At 37.9% G+C, this 23,417-nt stretch overlaps 2 protein-coding genes across 4 annotated transcripts in view; both read right to left on the bottom strand.

The window, feature by feature from the left end:
• LOC103948483 (LEAF RUST 10 DISEASE-RESISTANCE LOCUS RECEPTOR-LIKE PROTEIN KINASE-like 1.3) overlaps positions 1-14,099 on the bottom strand; it is a 45,388-nt gene extending 31,289 nt beyond the window's left edge. The window contains exon 1 of the mRNA XM_048566273.1: positions 13,258-14,099. Coding sequence (XP_048422230.1) covers positions 13,258-14,035 — 778 coding nt within the window. The 5' untranslated portion in view covers positions 14,036-14,099. The remainder of the gene's footprint in view (positions 1-13,257) is intronic.
• Positions 617-21,781, bottom strand: LOC103948557 (cysteine-rich receptor-like protein kinase 44). 3 transcript variants are annotated; one of them, XM_048566275.1, is made up of 6 exons: positions 20,851-21,781; positions 2,488-2,592; positions 2,200-2,360; positions 1,913-2,123; positions 1,596-1,833; positions 617-1,362 (listed from the first exon to the last, which is right to left on the bottom strand). In XM_048566275.1, the coding sequence occupies exons 1-6, from the start codon at positions 21,632-21,634 to the stop codon at positions 900-902; spliced, it is 1,962 nt and encodes a 653-aa protein (XP_048422232.1). In that variant the 5' UTR covers positions 21,635-21,781; the 3' UTR covers positions 617-899. The 3 variants fall into 3 exon arrangements, with proteins under 3 accessions (XP_048422232.1, XP_048422234.1, XP_048422235.1); XM_048566277.1 differs by lacking the exon at positions 20,851-21,781 and adding an exon at positions 17,220-18,093; XM_048566278.1 differs by lacking the exon at positions 20,851-21,781 and adding an exon at positions 11,539-12,047.
• Between the last annotated feature and the right edge of the window lie 1,636 nt (positions 21,782-23,417).

The following is a 23,417-nucleotide window of genomic DNA, read 5'->3' as shown; positions in this document are numbered from 1 at the left end:
TTACATATGGAGTCATACACTACAAGTCATCATATAATTTGAATTTTTTTTTTTTTCAAATATCCCTCCAAAATTATATAATAACATGTGACGTATTACTAGTGTTTTGAACGCACTAAAAAATACTAAAGAAAAATAATACCACAGCCTCGAGTCTTAATGCCTCATAAAATTTTGTTGACTTGATCAAAAGATTTTATTTAATGCAGATCTAGAATTTTCTTATCCTCTGGCTCTACGGGTGATTTTTCTTGTTTGGGGTTATTTGCTACAAGTCAAGCCAAATTAGTTTACGTATAAGCGCTTCCCAACAAGAAAAGACATACATTTTAATGGCCTCAAAAACTAGATCTTGCCCGTTCATCCAACTCCCACCTACCTATCACCCACGGTCTCGAAGGCTCTCTGTAAGGGTTGTTTACTTTTAGTTAAGTAGTAGTTGAAAAAGGGCCTAAAAACCATAGTTTAGACAACCATGCTGTTCCACTAACAACCATAGCTTATAGTTCAACCGTCACTATATTAAAGCCTCATTTGATATCTAAAATTAAATTGAAATAGATAGACTGCTAAATTAAGGTAAAAACTATGTTCGTCTAAAAACGTAGAAGATCAATTAATCATAAAGAAAACTATGAGTTTCAATTTCTCTATAATGTAGGATTACAAGGGATGAATTTCCTTCATAGCTAATCCTCTCTTATTCCTTCCAAAACAAAAAGTATAACTATAGTTTCATTTTTTTTTATTATCTGAGTAGAAATTGCATTCAAAAAATCCATGCACAATGGAAATATATATAGGTCCAGAAGGGTGCCTCAAAAACATAAAGGGCATTACAGATATGACGCATAAGCAAGCAGGATTGGCCAACCTCCACCACTGTCAGGAGCATACATTTAGCGTCCTTCAATCAGTGTCATTGTAGCTTCATTTGTGAGGAAAGTATTCGAAGGCTGTGGTTGAGGATGAGAGACTGTGTTTTGGATAGTGAATAGAGGCTGCTTAGGTTGTGCACCACCAATTATAGTTGTGGAACCATTTAGCATAAAAACTACATCCGGCACGCTCGGCCTATCCATCGCATTGTCCTGTACACAAAGCAGCCCAATATGCACACATTTCATTACTTCTGAAGCCGAATATGAATCAGCCGTCAGCATTTCATCCACCAACTCCAATTCCCTGCCTTCCTTCCATAACTGCCATGCATACGCTAGTAAGCCTAGCTGTCGATCATAGATATAGAAGGCGGTATTCTTCTTGCTGCTAATAATCTCCAATACCAAGACCCCAAAGCTGTAGACATCAGATTTTTGAGAAAATATTCCACCCATGGCATACTCCGGAGACATATATCCACTGCGCGAACATGAAACTCATTAGTATATATGTAGCTAACATAAGTGTTTCGTTTCTTCCTTTTAAGAACAATGTTACCAAAAAATACGTATGTAATGTGATCGATGCAACTAATTAGCAGTTTTTATCCAAACAGGAGGAGTCGGTTAAGATTTCATGATGCAATGCTAACCATTAGAACTTTTGGTTGCGAATGACATGTTTAACAATATATAGAAAGGCATGAATCTTACCGCGTTCCCGCAACTCTCTGAGTATTTTCTAAATTCTGTGTCCCTTCAACTGAACGTGCCAATCCAAAATCTGAAATTTTTGGGTTCATTTTCTCATCCAAGAGAATGTTGCTCACTTTTAGATCTCTATGTATTACCTTCAAATACGAATCATGATGGAGATAAACAAGCCCATTGGCAACACCTTGAATAATATTAAAACGTGTACCCCAATCAAGCACTGCTCTTCTCGTCAAATCTGATCATCAAATAATCGATCAATACACCGATTAGAATCTAAAGATAAGAAATTGCAGTAAAGTGCAATTGAAACTAACCGAAAAGAAAAGTATCCAAGCTTTTGTTTGGCATGAACTCATAAATCAGTAACTTCTCATCCTCTTTAACACAGCAACCCATGATTCTGACCAGATTTTTGTGTTGGAGATTGGAGATCAATAACATTTCATTCCTGAACTCTACTACACCTTGCCCTGAGTTACTGGAGAGTCTTTTTACCGCTATTTCCTTCCCTTCTGCTAGCTTACCCTACACAAAGTTGACAAATAAATCATTGCATTCATGTCTGTCTCTCTGTACCTATCATAAAAATAATAATAATTACCCTATAAACTGGACCAAAGCCTCCTTGCCCGAGTTTGTTTGCTATGCTGAAATTGTCCGTAGCAACTAATATGCTATCAAAATCATAGATCTGTAACCCAGATAGGTCATGTTTTCCTCCTATATATTCTTGAAGGGTGTCCCTTGTTAATTTGCTGTGTCCTGATTTTGCAAATATAAACATCAAACACTGAAAATCCAAGCGAAACAACTTTCAAATTAAGTTTTGAGAGATAATCTGCTAATGCATTATATTAATCTAATACCTCAATCTCATTCACTTAATTACCTTTTTGCTTAGCTTTCATCTGGCACCAACCGAACACTATGGCACCCAATACACCGATAAAACAAACTGGAAGGATCGCAACTAATATTATTGCCTTTCCTTTATCTGAAAAGTTTACAAAACAAAAACAAGCCTGAGATGGAAAAAGAAAAGTTATTAATGGATAATTAGAATTGTTCAAGGCTTGAAGCACTAGTATCATTAATTCATCTGCTAGTTCTGCGCGTGCTAGGTGAACATAAACATCTGCGCCGTTAGGGGGAATGAGGTGTTTGGACCAGACCAAACACCATATTTTAAAAACAAGTGCATACGCTTTGTAAGAACAATTATTTAGGCGCACTGTCTTGCAGTCGGCGGATGTGCTCTCAGAATCTAAAGACACAAACTCATGAGAATCTGGTACTTTGAACCCTACCAGCTTCAGAAACCCATCATCATCTTCTTTTCCTCTCAATGTGAATGAATTATTTGTGTATCTCTCACAAAACAATTTGGTTTTCCTCACGCACCCTCCCATCCAGTTTCCACTGCTCCATTTCCCTTCTGACTTTGGTACGAACCCTTTCAAGCACTTGCAGATTGGTGAATATTTGTGACGGCGTCTCTTGGGAAATTACAAGCAAGAATATCTCAGTTGACGGATCGCTTTCACTTTTCCAGGAAGTCATGGCAGTCCTCGTTCCAGAATTAATACCGTATCCCAGGAGCTGGCTTCGTAGAAGGGTATCACAAGGGTGATCAAAGCTCTGCTATAACAATTGATCAGCTCTTATATCATCTTTGACAACAAAGTTTCCATTGTCCGTTGTCCCTGTACAGCAGCGTCGCTTTTGGGTCTACCTCTTCTGAAGCTTTATTTGTTTTTTAGAATAAAAACAGAACTCATCTTTCATTTGCCCCCAGCTTTGAATATTATGAAGAAATAATTGGTTACCAAGTCGAAAAGAACTTGGAGATGATACTAAGAAATCAGAAAAAAGAGGGCACCCACTTTGAAGTTTCGTTTCCCATGGAAAGCCACATGGGTTTTGTCATGGTAATATGAAAGAAATTGGATGGAATTGTGAGAGCCCACAATAAGAGTGAGAAAGTTATTTGGTAGTGAGCATGGTTATAGCACTAGTTTAAGAAAACAAAGAAGAGGAGCAAACTTAGAAGAACGCACTTGTAGAAAATGGTGTGTGGAAATAAATAACGCACTTGGAAAAAATGGTGTGCGGAAATTTCTTACTTACTAGAAAATAAGATAAAATTTAAAAGGGCCCATAGTTAGATTAGTAGTTTAAGAATAGAAAATAGGAGAATATTTAGCATAGCACAGAAGGAGAACAAAAGTGTAGTGGGTGGACGAATGAAGGTAGAATTTGGAAGTAATCTCTTGGAATTGATTGGATGGAGAGAAAAGAGACAAACTCTAAGAGTATGTGACACACATAATGTGCTCTCCTGTGCTAAATTTTTGTTACACTACCAATCTAACTATGCGCTCTTCTTAACTTTTTCCTATTTTAGAAGGAGAAGTGTTCATCATGATTCTACAAGCACTACCAGCAAAATACAATCAATTGACGGTGTCCTATAATACTCAAGACAAGACATGGATTGTTCATGAGTTAATTGCTCAATGTGTGCAAGAGGAATCTCGACAATGGTTATAGCACTAGTTTAAGAAAGTTATTTGGTAGTGAGCATGGTTATGGCACTAGTTTAAGAAAACAGAGAAGAGGAGCAAACTTAGAAGAACTGTGAAATCCCGTTCCCGGATTTCACTGTTATAGTCAACGTATTTGTATTATCGAGATTTTATATTATTTTTGAGAAATTATATTAATTTATTTGAAATTAGATTTCCATTAAACTAGGTATGAAGGGTGAAATTTGGAAAATAATTATTTACTTGTTGACCTTTTGAGGTCACAAGTAACGTTTTCGAATAGGTCTCGAAGCCACGAGCGCATAGGCGAAAGCCGTTTGTGAGTCCGAATTATAACGGTATAGTTACGGACGTTTGAAGTTGTGAAACTATAGATTGTGGAAATTATTATAATTTCCATTTAGGAGTATAAGTGGCCAAAAAACCCTTTTTGGGATGGGGGGGAGACCGGCATTTTAAGAGGGGGGGGGGGGAAGAAAAGAAAGGAAGGGAGAGATCTCCCTTTCCCGTCCGTACACCCGCGCCCCACCCAAAGCAAATTCTGGCGATTTTCGCCATCTTTTCCATTGAATCATCACCATTAACTACCTGCAATCTCTTCCACTACCTCCCTTCTACCTTTCTTGCCTAAGATTGAAAGGTTTTGGGTCCAAAATCATGTAGGTGACCCATGGAGTTTTGACGGCGATTCCGCCGTTCCGGTGAGTTTCACCACCCATCACCACCCTTAGTCAACTCCCCTTGGACCCAGATCAAGACCCAATAGGTTGTAGGAGCGTTGGGATACCGAGGAAGTCGAATTGAAGAGCACCCATCTTTGGGTTCCGGCGGTTCGTGGCCAGTTTGGGGTGTTTTCCGGCCAAATTGGCCTTGGCCGCAGGTATAAAGTTTACTCTACTTGTTGAGATCTTCATTCTTGTGAAATTTGGGAATTTTTGGGAAAAAAATCGAATTTTCTGATATGTAACATTTGATTTATGAAATGCTTCTTTTGTTACCAAGCATCTAGATCTAGAAGGGAATTCTAGTTGAAATAACATCCTTGTTAATTTTGTGCTTATTTCAGTGTGTTTGGTTGGGGTTTAAGAGTTTAGTTTGTTTATGAGTATTTATATTCAAATCAATGGTAAACGAACCAACTTCTCTTATATATGTATATACGTGTGTCTGTATATATGTATATAATTGCGGCTTATACTTGTCAAAAAGGGGTAGTGGCAAAAGTGATGAGGTAGTGTTTTGAAAAACCATTAACTTTAGGTTGGTTATTAAATGATAAAGAAAGAAGGTTACGAAACATAGGCATTGAACCTTACAATGTTGGTTGCATAGTTGAGAAATATTATGCATGTTTACTAGTATGAAAATGTGAGTTGGTTTTATAATGTGATTTCTATTGAAATGTGAATGTTACATACTTATAACCTATGCTTATTAAATAGGATTTGGCTTGTGTACTGATGATGTTTGTGATATATGTGTTTAATTATCTTTTTAATAATGTGATTGATAATTATGATGAACGTTATGGCAATTATGGGAATTAAATATTGTTTGATAATTATTTGGATATGCTTGCCAACTGAATACCTATTTGAACTTGGCACTATTACCTAGCATGAGATGGGGATGGAAGTCAGAAGATGAGTTAGGTATTTTATTAGATTTTTAGTGGAAATAGTAATTGAGGGAATTCCTTGTGTTGTGCGCCATCTGACTAGATGCTGGTTGATATGTGGAATCGATAGCATGTTTGTGTAACATTGTGTTCAATGTGTAATGATGAGATTGCACCACGTGGAGGTGGTACATGGATGGTCCTGCTTGGTATAACCACGATGGGGGACCATACGCATTCTAGAGGTGATGATGATTGATTGTACTTGGTACATTTTGTAGGTGATCATATTTGGTTTAGTTCCGTTGAGTGATGGTCCGGAACCCGAGTTATTGTTTTTCGTGGAGCGGCCTAAAATCCCATTATTTAGAGAAGTAGGCTTGGCCTAACTAAGTCACTCTAGCCTTAGTTTTTATATATATTTGTGTCAATGGTTCCGAGTCTTATGAATTGAGTTAGAAAATATATTGGACGTCCGGGTGACTCTTTCGGGAGTTTTCATGATTCGATTATGATTTCATACGGTATGAATTTAAAAGATATGGGAATGATTGTTATTACTTTGATCAATTTAATTAATTAGTGCGGCTAGAGAATGGTTTTGTGTGTCGTCGGTTCTTAAATATGATGTATGTTGTGAATTGTGATATCATGATGATACATAATGATTTATATGTTGGATGAGTGAGAAATCATGTTTTCATGGGGGTTGCTTATGTAGCCTAAGTCCAGGAACTACATGTTATCAGGTTATAATAAATGTTTGAGGAATGCTTTGTTTTCTTTCTGAACTTAGTGGGATAAACGTCTGATTTTGTGTTATGAACTACGAATGGCTTGATCCCTATTTGAGGGTACGTAGGCAGTCTAACGAGGAGGTTAGATGCAGCCATAAGGTAAACGAAAATTTCCTTGAGATTTGATTCTCGAATTGTGATTTGCTATATTTATGAGACGAGGTATGTGAGATTACGAGTATTTGAGTGACGTCACATGTTGATCCTGGACGTATGTCGGGATCGGGGCGTGACAAGAACGCACTTGTAGAAAATGGTGTGCGGAAATAAATAACGCACTTGGAAAAAATGGTGTGCAGAAATTTCTTACTTTCTAGAAAATAAGATAAAATTTAAAAGTGCCCATGGTTAGATTAGTAGTTTAAGAAAAGAAAATAGGAGAATATTTAGCATAGCACAGAAGGAAGAAAAAAAGTGTAGTGGGTGGAGGAATGAGTGTGGAATGTGGAAGTAACCTATATGGAATTGATTGGATGGAGAGAAAAGAGACGAACTCTTAAAAGTATGTGACGCACATAATGTGCGCTCATGTGCTAAATTTTTGTTAAGCTAGCAATCGAATCATGTGCTCATTGAAATGATGCGCTGCAGTTGAAGTATCGATTGTCATCCACAGCTGAAGATTTTCAGCCATGAAAAAGGCATATGGTAGTTGAGATCACAAGGAGCCAAGAGATGTTTTGGAAGGGATAGTGATGTATTTCCATGGCGAGAGAGAGAGAGAGAGGGAGAGAGAGAGAGAGAGAGAGAGTACTATTCAAAGTCGAAGAAAAAAGAGAAGATGATAGTTTCATTTGGAACGTTAATTTAATTACTAGTAGTCAATGGAAATTTTTTATGCCTAAGTTCGTAACGATTTTTATGGTCAACTTTGCATATAGCTAACACATCAGCCACCTTAAAAGAAAAATTGGCTTAATCTTGGATTTGTATACCTAAATTGCTCTGCACTTAGATTACAAGCATCAAAGTCAACAAAGGCAGACACGTTGTCGGTGGAATGGGTATAGTTGTATGGTAGGTGGGTATAGTTGCATGGTAGGTTATGTGTATATTTCGACAGCAATACACTGTTTGACAAGTGTTACACCTGTCTCTACTTATAAATGTAATTCTGTATTTCTCCCTAAAAATTTATAGAATTATCACTTTAATCCTTAATTTTTCACCCAATCAGGATCTGGAAAAGAGATTTGTTCCTATCCCTAAGCTACCACGTGGCAGTACCCCAACACACCTCTCCTTTCTCTTTCTGTCCCCTACCCGCCGTGACCCCTTCTCTTTCTTTCTCTTTCTCTTTTTCTTTCTTCTCTCTTTTTCTGCACACTCTTTCTTCCCTCTCTCGAAACTTTCTCATCTCTCTCCCTTTCCTACATCGTGACCATGCACTCGCACCCATAGCTGCACCTGCTCGGGGAGATCATCATCATCATCGCCATCAAACCTCATCTTTCTCTCCCTTGCTCTCGTCGCCGTGAGGACGTAAGAACTGAGAACTCTCCAGCTAGTTTCCTTTGTTTTTCCGGTTTGGTAAGTTTTGATTTTTCCCTCTATCCATGTTAGTTGTTGCCTGGATGTGTTTTACTGAGTTTGAGCTCGTTATTTCCAAGGTTTTAGAGTGAGATCGGCACAGGTGAAGGCACACCTATCTCCGGCGAGTTTCGTGGTTGTCGAGGAGTTTTCCGACCACCACAGGCCGTTTTACGGCGAACCAAAGGTATAAAAATACTCCTCTTGTCTAGTGCTTCATTTTGAGACCTAGATCGGGGTCTAGAGTGCACGTTTACAGTTGGCCGGAGCTATAAAAGCTCCGGCGTTCTCCTCCGGTTCGCACCAAGCCCTTCAGGCCGTTTCTCCACCCACAGGCCTTAGGCCTGTGTTGGCTTCAGCCCAAAACCTTAACCCTTTTCCTTTTTATTTTTATTTAATTTCTTTAAGACCCAAAGGCCTTAGGGCCATGTTAGCAAACCCAAAACCCTTTTTATTTGGGCCTTGGGCCCGTGTGGTTTAAGCCTTAAACCAGCCCACCTAAAAATCTAAACCCATTTTCCTAACCTAAACCCTAGGGCCCAAACCCGAATCCAATACCCAAACCCTAAACCGTGTTGACCCGGGATGACTCTGATGGGTTGACCCATGACCCGCTGACCGTTGACTATCAACGTTGACTTTGACTATTGACTTTGACCTCGGGGTTGACTTTTTGGGTTTTCGTGCGGGACCCCTCCTAGGCTAATTACTACGTTCTGAACCCGTTTCCAATGTCCGTTTTCCCAAATTCAATCGTTTGAGTAGAGTTTGACTGAATGTACCATTTGTGTGAATAGGTGCGATTCATAGCAGTGATTCCGTTATTCCTGTTTGGTACGGCTTGCACCAACGGTGTATGGTGAGTGGACCCCTTCTAAAAATGCATGTTTTAATGGTAGAGATGCATACAGGGAAAAGCATGATTTCACAATTATGTTTTATGAAACGCTTTGAGATAACATGCTTATTGAGGCTATTTCGAATTGTTACTATTTTTCCTATAACCCATGTTCTTATAGAATATCCGATGGATAACGATATGATATTTAGAACATGTTTAGAACACTTCTTTATAGCATAGATGATGGATGACTTTATACTATGAAGTTGTTTTTCAATGTATGTATGTTCACTGGTTTTGTACTTACCTAGTGGTCCTCTTCGCTACGGGACGTAGGGATAGATCCGGTCCATCCCGGGGGACGGTTTGGTGTTGGCATAGGGCCTGAAGTGTGTTTCCTCTGGCTATTTAGCACAGGGACGGGGAGCCGGTGTGGGGCCTGTAGTGTGTTTTCCTCTGACTGTCTGCTCAGAGACGGGGAGCTGGCATGGGGCCTGAAGAGTTGTTGGACATTCACTAGTGATTATTATTTATACAAATTACGATTTGAGACATTACATGACATGCTAAATTTCGGAAAACCTATGTTTATCATAATATTTGTGTTTTCATAAAACCTGGGGGTTAGTACGTTGATAACTGTTTTACTATATTTATATATCAACTTGGTCCACTCATGTTTGTTTTGCGCCCCCTTCAAGACCTATGAACGAGGAATACGATCTGAGCTACGAGGCATTCCCCTACCGGTGATATTATGCTATATTCTCTCTGCTTCGACATCTATTGTAATAGCACTTCTCTATCTTAGTTATGCTTGTACTCTGTGATAGACTTATGCTCTGGACGTGTTATGTATCTTTCCTAATTTCAATACTTAGAAGTTGAACTTTTATTTTGTGTAATTAGCCCCTATTGCATGTTTTAGCTTATTTCTCAGCTTTTGTTTAAATTAAATGGCTTTCGTCACCCTTCGGGTGTCGGCCAACACGTGACCATCTCGATGTCCCCAAGACCTTGGGGTCGAGGCGTGTCAACAAGTATGCATGAACCTTTATTTCACTACTTGTAATATGTAAAACTGGAATTTAAAGAAAAGTTTTGCAATGTGAGAAGAGGAACAAAAAGGGTTGCGTAGAAAGGCACCAACAAGGGCTCAAACTGTTAAGAGTTTATGTTTTGGAATTCTAGGAATGGAAAAAGAATTGCAGAGACAATCAGAGAAGCACACGCGATGGTGATTCATTCATCAGCTCACACAAAAATGTGAGGGAATATTACCGTTGCTACATGATGGGAGAGAGCAGTTGTACATCAACACAAACTGAACAAAACATGAAAAATCTTGAAGGGTGCGTTTGTTGCACCAGATTATCTCGGACTAAACTAGCTTCAAAGACTAAAGGGGGTGTATTCAATTGAGAATTTGATATACTTTAATGGATTTATAAATTTATGAATTTTTATGGAGTTTAATTGATTTGTAGAGATTTCATATAAAATTTTGATTCAATTCCCTCGAAATCTCATGGGAAGATGTGAGATTTTTTTATGCTTAAAATACACTACGAAATCTCTCTAATTCTCTCTAATTCCCCAACTTTATCAAATTCTTTAAAATCAACCTTGAATTTCAGAGAATTACTTAAAATCTTAATTGAATACACCCTTATAAGTTAGACTAAACTAAACTTGACTGACTTAGTAAAATGTTTACTGTAATATCAAATTAAAGAACATAATCATAACAAAATTTAATATTATATTATTTAATCAATAATAATAAATATTTAATATAATTTAATTCATCCTTATTATTATTTAATTCATACTTTTATCCATGTTGTTCCGTTCTAGAAACCTCCCTAGTCCCTTCGGACCCTTCCTACTTCTTTTCCGTTCATTTCCCTCATCCTTAATAATTTTGCTCTTTCCTTACCCTCTTTTTCTCTCCTCTCCCTCTGTTTCTTCCTAATTTTTCTCCGTCTTAATCCCTTTTTTTCTTCGTCCCTCTCCCTCTTCATCTCCATCATTTTCTTCCTATTTTTCTCCGTTCATCTCCCTTTTTTTTCCTAATTTTTCTAGGACCCAATTGGCAAATCAAAACCCAGATCAGAGTCCCCGTCATCTGGTTATTCATCGGCCTGCTTCTCCGGCATCAACGGCGAAGGTCTGCGATCAGGGAGTCTGGATTGCATGTGTGATTAGAATGATTGTTGCGCATGTGTGATTAGAACGATCGTTGTGCATGTGTGATTGGACAACTGCTGTGCGTAATGAAACGCACAGCGATTTTGTAATTTTCTTTTTGCTTTTTTTTGTTTCGAATTTTGGGTTTGGATCTGGTTATGAAAATGGAAATACTGAATATTTTTTTGCCTTTTTTGTTTCGATTTTTGCGGGATTTAGGTTTGTAAATGGTAGATGAGAGGGAAGAAGCAGGGGCAGAGTTGCGAGAGGGGATCTCGGTTTAGATTCCTTCCCTCTGCTTCCTAATTTTAGCATGGGACCAGATAGCTCACATTTTTCGACTAATCATCTAAAACAAAAAGCAAGCTAGGAGTTCCAAATGTGTAATTTACATGAGAATGACAAGGGACAGAGTTACCTCCGTTTTGACTTGAATTACTAGTTCCATTACATGTGGATGGATAGGCTCGATCTGCGCAAAAGCAACTGAATCCAGAATTCGTAGTAGTGGTAAGCCCACACTGTCCTCCTGATGCCAAACATTTGTTGCATTGATCGTTTTCAATCTGCAATTGCAGTGAGAAACCCCCGTCTACCGCATCGGTGATCGTTGTTTGACTGGCCTCTATAGCAAGAGCTGCTGTTGTATAAACGGGAACAATAACCTCATATGTACAGCTCACAGGAGATGGCTGACCAACTGTCACCGGACGTGTCAAATACAAAACAGAGCTTGCGTTGCAAGGGACAAGGGACAGACGTACCTCCGCCTTGATTTGAAGTACTAGTTCCATTACATGTGGATGGATAGGCTCGATCTGCGCAAAAGCAACTGAATCCAGAATTCGTAGTAGTGGTAAGCCCACACTGTCCTCCTGATGCCAAACATTTGTTGCATTGATCGTTTTCAATCTGCAATTGCAGTGAGAAACCCCCGTCTACCGCATTGCTGACGGTTGTTTGACTGGCCTCTAAAGCCTGAGCAGCTACTGTATAAACCGGAACAATAACCTCATCTGTACAGCCGATAGAAGATGTCTGCTCAACCATCGAACGTGTCACATAGAAAACAGGGCTCACTGTATTGTGGATGTTGCAAGACTGCGTACTAGGAAGCCCTATGCTGATATTGCATAGGTAGTAAAACGTCATGTTCGCACGGTTAATTATCTTTTCTTGTCATCTAAAAATTATTTTAGAAAGCTGCCAAGTTCCTCGTACTAGATGTCTAAATAAAATTATGCCTCTGGTTAAACGTCATGTTCGTACTAGACATAATCGTACTAGATGTCATCTAATTAAGTCTGTAACTATTTTTATGGTCAGCTTTGCATAGCGATCTCGTCACCAAATATGTATTGGTTGTCGAACAGATAAGCCACCTTATTAGAAAAATTGGCTTAATTTTGGAGTTGTATATAGCTAAATCCCTCTGCACCTAGATTAAAATCATCGAAGTCAACAAAGGGTGACTCACGTTTTCGGTGGAATTGTAGAGTTGTATGGTAGGTTAGGTGTATTTTCTAACAAAAATATAACGTTTGACATGCGTTTCAAAAACTTTTATTTAATTACGTGTATCATGTAAAACGAGAATTTAGAAGAAAAAAAATTCCAGTGTGAGGAGCAACAAAAGGGTTGACTAGATGATCATGGTAACAACAAAGGATCTTTTTCCTAAAAAAAAAAAACAACAACAAAGGATCAAAATGACAAAAACATGAACAATCTTAAGAGTTTTAGGGTGGCTCGAGCAGTATTTGCCAGGGATATATGGAGTTGTTTGGTATTCAATTCGGAAAATAATTCATAGTTTTCGAAATGATTAAGGTAACTACGTTATTAGTAATAATTGGTTTCAGAAACCAAAGAAATTGAATCCAATAATATGGATACCAAACTATTCCATCAACAGTTTGCTGTTTTTGCAAACAATTGGCTCTAACTATACTAGATTCCTTCCCTCTGCTTCCTAATTTTATCATGGGACCAGATAGCTCACATCCGAAATTTAGACCCGGGTTTTCTAACACATACGCCTAATTAAACACGGTTTACGACTAATCATCTAAAACAAAGAGCAAGCTAGGAGTTCCATATGTGTAATTTATAAGGGAATGACAAGGGACAGACGTACCTCCGCCTTGACTTGAAGAACTAGTTCCATTACATGTGGATGCATAGGCTCGATCTGCGCAAAAGCAACTGAATCCAGAATTCGTAGTAGTGTTAAGCCCACACTGTCCTCCTGATTGCAAACATCTGCTGCATTGATCGTTGTCAATTTGCAATTGCAGTGAGAAACCCCCGTCTATCGCATCGGTGATCGTAGTTGTTTGACCGGCCTCTATAGCAAGAGCTGCTGTTGTATAAACGGGAACAATAACCACATTTGTACAGGTCACAGGAGATGACTGACCAACTGTCACCGGACGTGTCAAAAAGAAAACAGAGCTTGTGTTGCAGGACCGAGCATTAGGAAGCGTTACGGTGGTAGGGCATTGGTAGTAAAACGTCATGTTTGTATAAGTAGAAACATAATCAAACAGAGAGAAGTTGAGGGTGGTGTTGACGAAAGTCGGATTACAGATACTACCCCAGTAATCGTTCCTAGCAACCTTAACGGTCCAATTTGTTGTAGTGTTCATTTGCAGAATTCTATAGCTCACACCCTTCATGTTGAACACAGGGACGTTGTCTTGGCATTGGACCTCATATCTGGCTTTACCACAGTAACTAGCTCGGTTTACCCCCCAAAAGGGATAGGATATGCCTCCAACGCTACCACAATTGATTTTGCTGCTGCAGTTTGTGAATTGTTGATCATTCTGGCATAGACTCAACTCGACGTTGATCGAAAGAAAGGAAGCGATCAAAAGAAATGGAAACAAGGATTGGAGCAGAAAGAAATGCATGATGGATGTTGGAGGAAAAATCTCAGCAGACAGATTGGAGCATCAGATGGAATGGGGAATTAGTACAAGGAATAATATATATAAGTTGTTCAAACTTCAAAGTCATGAAATGTAAGCCTTTGAAATATTCAATGAAACAGTAGCCTCACTTGTTTCTATGAGTTTTCTTCTCATTTTTTTTTTCAACGTTCATATCTGAATATCTTGCACACCGGCGAATCCGAAGACGCCACGTACTAGTTTAATAATATTTGTAGCCAGTTTCCTAGCCCACTCGGAATGATCTAATTAGAGGTATTTTTATATTGAGGTATGAAAAGTATGTCGTTCCAGTCTTCCAGAAGCTATAGGCAAAGTCAAGGGGTGATGGAGTCATTGAAAGCCGTCGCAACTAGAAGGGTAGTTCTAATAAAAAGGAGAAAATTATTTTCACCTTTTTTTTTAATTACTATATTACAAATGTAAAGAAAATGCCAAGATGAAAACAATAAACAAGAAAAGATTCCTCAAGTTGTTCTGTGTGAGAGGGAGAACCCCATAAATAATACGACAGGGATAAAATGTTCAAAAAAAATTAAGGAGTATTATTTCCAATCCACTGTCTTATTTCTCAATTTACTTTTAATCAACAGTTTAATTATAATTGTTCATTTGCATAGTTACCGATAAGGATCTTGAAATATATATATAACGAGAAAAGGTTGGGCACAAAAAGGTAACAAGAGCCTTAGATTTACATGAAGTTGTAAAAGGAATAGACAATATGTGAGCCAAATTAACAAAAAAAAGACTTACAAAGGATGAAGACGAAAGGAATTCTAAAACGAAAAAGTGTGGATCGATACCCTTTCCAATCAAATGGTAAGAAGCTATAACTCATGATGATTGAGTATTTATGTTTGATTGCATAATCACATAACTATGAAGCATTTGGACGGTCATTGATTTGCTGGTGTAGAATTCTAGAACGAAAGAGTGTGGACGCTCTTTCCAATTAAAGGGTAAGAAGCTAGCAACTGATGATGGTTGGATATTGATGGTAGCTAGTTACTAGAGTGCATAATCACACAATAATAGAGCATTTGGAGGGTCATTAATTTACTAGTAGACTATCGTCGGAGAAGACTTCGTTGTTGGGGAAATAAAATTTCATTTTTTCAGGAATACTATATAATGAGTGGAGCAATAGCATATTAGAGATTCGTTTGGAAAGCTTTGTATGTGCGAAATTACGCGCTTTGTTTCTGTAGGCTCGGGTCAGTTTTTGCAGGAGGGAATTTTGAAATCTTGATTTGTATATTTGCCTATGTGTAATTAGGTTTGATTACCTTTCTTGTAGTACACACAATTGTAATCCTATTTATAATTTTTTATGGAGAAGAATACATCATACAGAAAATTCACAAAAAACTATTAAACTAAGCAATTGATGATGAAAAAAGTGGTTTTTTTTTAATTAAACAATATTATCTACACTAAAATAACGGGAAAGTAGGCTAAGCCTCACACTCAACTAGCTATAATAATGTGGTTTAAATTCGCCTTTGGCGATAATCGAACCAGTACGGATGAATTTAAGTTTCACTAATTTTGAGTTTTTCCTAAAGAGATTGTCCAAAAATGTATATCAATTTCAAACAGGGAGAGATGGACCTCATACGCTGTCCTCACGCACCTTGAGTACAAAAAATTAAAAAAATAAAAACTAAAAACCAAAAAATAAAGTGGTTATCGATCAGACTCTAAAACTCTTAAAAATGTCCCAATCCCTATCTTGTTCCTATAATAATCTATTGACAAACCAATTAAGTAAGGATTAAGACACAGCCAGTTCATCTTTCCAACTTCAGACAACTTCATTATACTTCGAAAGGGACAAGCCCTCAAACTTTGACAAATATCAGCACTAATTTGACCACTAAACTACATGACCCCTAATTGTGATGGAAGGTTAATATTAATTATCTGCCTAGCTAAAGTAGACTATCAATTTAAACCACATTTGTAAATTGTGTGATAATATTAGGGAGATTAAATTTTTAAATCAAATTTGTAAACGAAATGATGTGTCACCAATAAAAAATAAGCATGTAGTCGACACTTAATTAAAAATTCAATCATCAACATGTAACAACCACATCATTTGGTTTACACAATTTGATTTAAAAGTTTGGTCTTCCTAGTATTACCCGTAAATTATGTGATGTGTCATCAACAAAAAATAATTAAGTTAATCAATACTTAAGTAATACCTGCATAAATTGTAATTATGGTTAAAAAAAAGGTGTTGCATAAAAATCACTTGCGAGTATATTTTTTTCCCTTGATAAACTGGTTGTGAAAAGAGCCTTACATAATTTTGATTTTATTTATTTATTTATTATTATTTCTTTAGATGGTTTAATATGCTAAATTTGGACAGTTGACAACAATTTCATTTGTTTCCAAACATTTTATTACCACGATCACATTGCTAATCACTCTCCCTGATTTAAGTAATTTTGTCTACGTAAGTATGGAGTCCAAAAAGTGGCTAAAGTATTCTTAAAATTGACAGTGACTGAAATATTGTAAACAATTTATACAGTCCCCGCTTGGTATAATTAGTACTTTCAACACTCTTCCTGGCCACTCTAATTCTCCAACATCGGTCAGTTTGTTCAAACAATTTCTAACCATATATGCTCTCCGATCCCCTCAATTTGGCATGGATCCAATGGAGTCACATAATTCCATGGGACAAAACAAAGTAGTGTAGCCGGTTTGGCACACATAGTTGTATGGTACTGATGAATGTTTACCTACTTCGAATAGAAGAAGTCGGGAATTGAATAGGATCCACTACCTTATTCTAATCAATCTAATTCTTGATTTTCTTTAGATATTGAAATACGGACTGTAATGTGGAGATCACTACACGTATTCTGTACGTATGTGGAAGTCATGATTCGTAATAATTCCAGTGACTACGATCTATGCAAGTATTGAAAGTCCGAAATCCAGTTGATGATCACTATACCTAAAAAAGTTTGATGTAAGGAACTCAGTTGCCAAAATTGTTTAGCCTACTGATATTTCCTGTCCCTCTAAGTAATTGTAGGACGAGTTAAGGATTCAAGTTACTAGAAAGAAATTCAGCTTAAAATGCAAAATCAAGCAGAGCTATTGGGTTCTTAGTTCATACCTTTAGCAGGTGGCAGTGGCACTGCTGCTGTATTGTTTATGGCCGCTGTTCTGGCGGCGGAATAAGTCCGGGGCTCGGAAGTTTGATTTGGGCAGTGACAAACACCCTTTGAACCAACACACTCGTCACATTTTCCACTATTCACCTTATACTTCACCTCAAACCCTTCTCTCACTGCAGCTTCAAGTGCCGTCACATTCAGTATACTGATTATTCTGAAACCTGTAGGATCACTAATCCGAACAACTTTTGACTCACAAATCGGAGTGCCCGGGACAGCTGCAGGTACTGCAGCCACATTCGCGTAAGTTTCGTTGTCGGGGCACTTGAAACCTTCAGCTAGTGAGCTCGAAGCACAATCATAGAGTAACGTGAAGTCCGAAGAACCGGAAACATAGTCGAAAAGATTGGAATCGAGTTTGGTGTCCCCAAACTTCGGTGAACAAATTTTGTCATAGTAGTCATCTCTCACAACTTTGAGTGTCTGCTCACCTTGGTTAATCTTCAACAATCTGTATTTGACCCTCATAATCTCAATGGTGGTAACATCATTCGAGCATGCGAGCTTCAGTTCCGGATAGCCACAATTGTCCGGCCTTCCATCTCCCCAAAAGGGAAATCCCACTTTTGTGATGCCTCCACAGTTAAACGTATTGCTACAAGTTGTGTACGAATCGAAGCTTGAGGACAAAGGAATGCTGATGAGAACAAAGAAGGCGAAATGGGATGAGTAAGAAGGCCAGGAAATCATATTTGGGGGAAGAGAGTGTTTGATAGAAATGAAATGAATAGAGTTTGGGAGTTGTGGTTGGAGGTGGGGCGACACTTACAAGGAAGGAACTAGAGATGAGCTAGTGACGTTATGGGAAAAGCTTGTTCAAAACTGGCGTCACTAGCTCATCTCTAGTTCCTTCCTTGTAAGTGTCGCCCCACCTCCAACCACAACTCCCAAACTCTATTCATTTCATTTCTATCAAACACTTTCTTCCCCCAAATATGAATTCCTGGCCTTCTTACTCATCCCATTTCGCCTTCTTTGTTCTCATCAGCATTCCTTTTTCCTCAAGCTTCGATTCGTATTTAGTATCGTAATTTGTCCCATAATCAAACTATATTTAGTATTGTAATTTGTCCCATAAGCTTCTCACTTACGGGACAAATGTGACGAGTGTCTTGGTTCAAAGGGTGTTTGTGGTTGGAATTGTATACCTATTAGATTTCTTTTTCCTCAGGCTAACTATATTTAGTATTGTATTCACCATTTAGAAGAGTCCAACATAATATTTCTGACTTACACGTAGAGTAAAATGAAACAACGATAATTGAGTATTGAATAGTCAAACGAAGATAATCAACTATTGAATCGTTGTGTGGAATGGTTCGTGTGGTTTTGTTGACTTGATAAAAAGTGTCATTTAATGCAAGGCAAATATTCTTCACCTCTGCGTGTGATTTTATCGTTTGGGGTTATCTGGAGAAATAATTTTTATGTGTGAGGGAACACCACGTGGCATGGTTTTTCCGGCACACCTAAAAATTTCTCGGGTTATCTGCTACAAGTCAAGCCAAAATAATTAAGTACAAGCGTTTTCCAACAAGCAAAAAGACACAGCTTTTAATGGCCTCACAAATTACATCGCGTCGGTTCTTCCAACTCCCACCAATCTGATCACGTACGGCCTTACAAGGGTAGTTGGCTCTTAATTAGAAGATATTTAGGTGGTATTTAGGAGGTATGTTGTCCTTCTTTTTATTTGTTATTTTTTATTTTAGAAATATTGGTAAAAATTAACTCACACCAAAGTGTAGGAATATTATTATTTCCCGTCACCTTCTTTTGATCACACTCACCACAAATATCATTAAGCATAACTTGAAAAAAAAAGCTAAAATTTGAAGAAAATAACTCATATGGAGCAGATTTACAAATCCTAGCAAACACAACCCAAATTCACATAGATCCATCATTGTCAGGAGCACATATATTTAACTGAAAAGTATAAACATGTATCAAATGAAAAGTAAAAAGTAAAAACTAGCTTCATAATTCGAAAATATTTTGTATTACGATTTTCTAACCAACTTAACTTATGAAATCAAAAGCATTCACAAAGACTCGTTTCGGGCTTGGACACTATACATCAGATGCAATTGAAAGAGAAAATAAGAAAATTGCTACTTATCTTTTAAGACGAATGGTATAGAAAGGAAAGTGAGAACGTGACATTTTGGGGTTCGTCGCGTGTTGACCAAATCTTTATCACTTGGAAGTGGTTCTTGCTCAGTTGCTAGGGTTTTGTTTTCACATTACCTCCTTCAAAATTGTGGTCCGCTCCTCTGAATTTTGTAAGTGTAAATTTTGGGCTTTGATGCTACATTTGATACAAAAGACAAACCTTTGGGCCTTCTTTCGGCAAACAAACACCAAACTTTTAGGTTTATAAAAAATAAAGTTGTCACTTAACACTATGATCTAGTAGTATTCTTCTTCAATTGTAACTGAGAGGTTTTAGTTTTGATTCTCGCAAAAGGCGAGTTTGAACCATATTATTGCTAGCACATTGTCAGGCTAAGCTTACCCCCGCTCCCTAGTGTAGATAATATAGTTTGTTCAAAAAAAAAAAAAAAAAAAAAAAAAGAGTTTCTCCAGTACACATCACCAAATACCAATACCTAAGAAGCACTAGTTCGGCAAACTTGTGCCGAACTCCAGTCACAAGTAACTTGGAGTGGCACCAATACGGCTAAAAAATGGAGCGGAGCGGCTTGGAATGGCTCGGATTCTCCAGATTTAGTTGACGCATGACTGAGTAATTAGCAATGGCGACCTCACTCGCGATCAAGAAGGCCCTTGACTAAGGGGCAGTTTGGGATTCCTATGATTTAAGAATAATCAATTGAAGGTTAAAACATTTGAGCTTTTGATAAATTATATTTTTAGAGAGTATAAAATTAATGTAAAAACATTTGGTAAATTTTAAAATAAGTGATATAATCGTATATAATGACAAAAATAGGTATAATATGAGGTGGTGCCAACAATAACTATGGTTGCGACATTGGTTGGATTGATAGTGGTGGTTGTGGTAAAGGTGTTGGCAATGGCGGTGGCAATGTTGGTGGTGCTGATTTTGCTAGTCGTATAAGGTTGGTGGCTGCAATTGTAGGTGGTAGACTCGAAGGACGTGATGGTGCCCCGGGGGGGGGGGGGGTGCCGGAGGTGGGGGGTCGCGGTTGTTATGAAATTGGCAACGGTGAGTATCAATAGTGGGGTGTGGTGGTTGGGGTGCAAAAGTGACAATGGTGGTAAGGGTGGTGACAATAGAGATTGTAGTTGCAGTTGTAGCGTTTATGGTGGCGGCTGCGGGAACGATGGTGGTATTGAAAGTCATGATTCGTAATAATTCCAGTGACTACGATCTATGCAAGTATTGAAAGTCCGAAATCCAGTCGATGATCACTATACCTAAAAAAGTTTGATGTAAGGAACTCAGTTGCCAAAATTGTTTAGCCTACTGATATTTCCTTTCCCTCTGATTAATTGTAGGACGAGTTAAGGATTCAAGTTACTAGAAAGAAATTCAGCTTAAAATGCAAAATCAAGCAGAGCTATTGGGTTCTTAGTTCATACCTTTAGCAGGTGGCAGTGGCACTGCTGCTGGATTGTTTATGGCCGCTGTTCTGGCGGCGGAACAAGTCCGGGGCTCGGAAGTTTGATTTGGGCAGTGACAAACAGTCTCATTCAAATTCCAATCATAACCACAAACACCCTTTGAACCAACACACTCGTCACATTTTCCACTATCCACCTTATACTTCACCTCAAACCCTTCTTTCACTGCAGCTTCAAGTACCTTCACGTTCAGTATACTGATTATTCCGAAACCTGTAGGATCACTAATCCGAACAACTTTTGACTTACAAATCGGAGTGCCCGGGAAAACTTCAGGTACTGCAGCCACATTCGCGTATGTTTCGTTGTCGGGGCACTTGAAACCTTCAGCTAGTGAGCTAGAAGCACAATCATAGAGTAACGTGAAGTCCGAAGAACCGGAAACATAGTCGAAAAGATTGGAATCGAGTTTGGTGTCCCCAAACTTCGGTGAACAAATTTTGTCATAGTAGTCATCTCGCACAACTTTGAGTGTCTGCTCATCTTGGTTAATCTTCAACAATCTGTATTTGACCCTCATAATCTCAATGGTGGTAACATCATTCGAGCATGCGAGCTTCAGTTCCGGATAGCCACAATTGTCCGGCCTTCCATCTCCCCAAAAGGGAAATCCCACTTTTGTGATGCCTCCACAGTTAAACGTTTTGCTACAAGTTGTGTACGAATCGAAGCCTGAGGACAAAGGAATGCTGATGAGAACAAAGAAGGCGAAATGGGATGAGTAAGAAGGCCAGGAACTCATATTTGGGGGAAGAGAGTGTTTGATAGAAATGAAATGAATAGAGTTTGGGAGTTGTGGTTGGAGGTGGGGCGACACTTACAAGGAAGGAACTAGAGATGGGCTAGTGACGTTATGGGAAAAGCTTGTTCAAAGATGGGGATTATGGGACAAATTATGAGTACTTCATGAGGTTTTGTTGACTTATTCTTTTTTAAATACTTTATATACAATCGAGAGTTCTAGAGTTCAAAGGGTGTTATTAATTATGGGTATTCACCATTCACGAATCGAAGCTTATGGGACACGAACCATTCTACACAACGATTCAATAGTTGATTATCTTGGTTTGACTATTCAATACCAAATTATCGTTGTTTCATTTCACTCTACATGTAAGTTAGAAGTATTATGTTCGACTCTCCTGAATGATGAATACGATACTAAATATAGCTAGCCTATTGTGTATCTTAATTAGCCGAACTCTAGAACTCTCGATTGTATATAAAGTATTTAAAATAGAATTAGTCAACAAAACCTCATGAACTACTCATAATTTGTCCCATAATCCCCATCTTTGAATAAGCTTTTCCCATAACGTCACTAGCTCATCTCTAGTTCCTTCCTTGTAGGTGTCGCCCCACCTCCAACCACAACTCCCAAACTCTATTCATTTCATTTCTATCAAACACTTTCTTCCCCCAAATATGAATTCCTGGCCTTCTTACTCATCCCATTTCGCCTTCTTTGTTCTCATCAACATTCCTTTTTCCTCAAGCTTCGATTCGTATTTAGTATCGTAATTTGTCCCATAATCAAACTATATTTAGTATTGTAATTTGTCCCATAATCAAACTATATTTAGTATTGTAATTTGTCCCATAAGCTTCTCACTTACCGGACAAATGTGACGAGTGTCTTGGTTCAAAGGGTGTTTGTGGTTGGAATCGTATAGCTATTAGATTCCTTTTTCCTCAGGCTAACTATATTTAGTATTGTATTCACCATTTAGGAGAGTCCAACATAATACTTCTGACTTACACGTAGAGTAAAATGAAACAACGATAATTTGGTATTGGATAGTCAAACCAAGATAATCAACTATTGAATCGTTGTGTAGAATGGCTCGTGTGGTTTTGTTGACTTGATAAAAAGTGTCATTTAATGCAAGGCAAATATTCTTCACCTCTGCGTGTGATTTTATCGTTTGGGGTTATCTGCTACAAGTCAAGCCAAAATAATTAAGTACAAGCGTTTCCCAACAAGCAAAAAGACAGATTTTAATGGCCTCACAAATTACATCGCGTCGGTTCATCCAACTCCCATCAACCTGATCACAGACGGCCTTGCAAGGGTAGTTGGCTCTTAATTAGAAGATATTTAGGTGGTATTTAAGAGGTGTGTTGTCCTTCTTTTTATTTGTTATTTTTTATTTTAGAAATATTGGTAAAAATTAACTCATACCAAAGTGTAGAAATATTATTATTTCCCGTCACTTTCTTTTGATCACACTCACCACAAATATCATTAAGCATAACGTGAAATAAAAGCTAAAATTTGAAGAAAATAACTCATATGGAGCAGATCTACAAATCCTAGCAAACACAACCCAAATTCACATAGATCCACCATTGTCAGGAGCACGTATATTTAACTGAAAAGTATAAACATGTATCAAACGAAAACTAAAAAGTAAAAACTCTAGCTACATAATTCTAAAATATTTTGTATTACGATTTTCTAACCAACTTAACTTGTGAAATTAAAAGCATTCACAAAGACTAGTTCGGGCTTGGACACTATACAG

The sequence above is a fragment of a genome, unplaced genomic scaffold, assembly GCF_019419815.1.
Source record: "Pyrus x bretschneideri cultivar Hongxiangsu unplaced genomic scaffold, Pyrus_bretschneideri_v1 Contig41, whole genome shotgun sequence".
Classification (NCBI taxonomy): Eukaryota; Viridiplantae; Streptophyta; class Magnoliopsida; order Rosales; family Rosaceae; genus Pyrus; species Pyrus x bretschneideri.
The sequence above is the reverse complement of the archived record's forward strand: the minus strand, read 5'-3'. Positions and strand labels throughout refer to the sequence as shown.

Coding starts and splice junctions, on each gene's coding strand:
- LOC103948557 (XM_048566275.1), bottom strand. CDS start 21,634: ATGAGTTCCTGGCCTTCTTACTCATCCCATTTCGCCTTCTTTGTTCTC. Junction 2,593..20,850: donor GCCACTGCCACCTGCTAAAG/GTATGAACTAAG, acceptor TAAACTTTTCAG/ATAAAGGAAAGGCAATAATA. Junction 2,124..2,199: donor GCTTTGGTCCAGTTTATAGG/GTAATTATTATT, acceptor AACTTTGTGTAG/GGTAAGCTAGCAGAAGGGAA.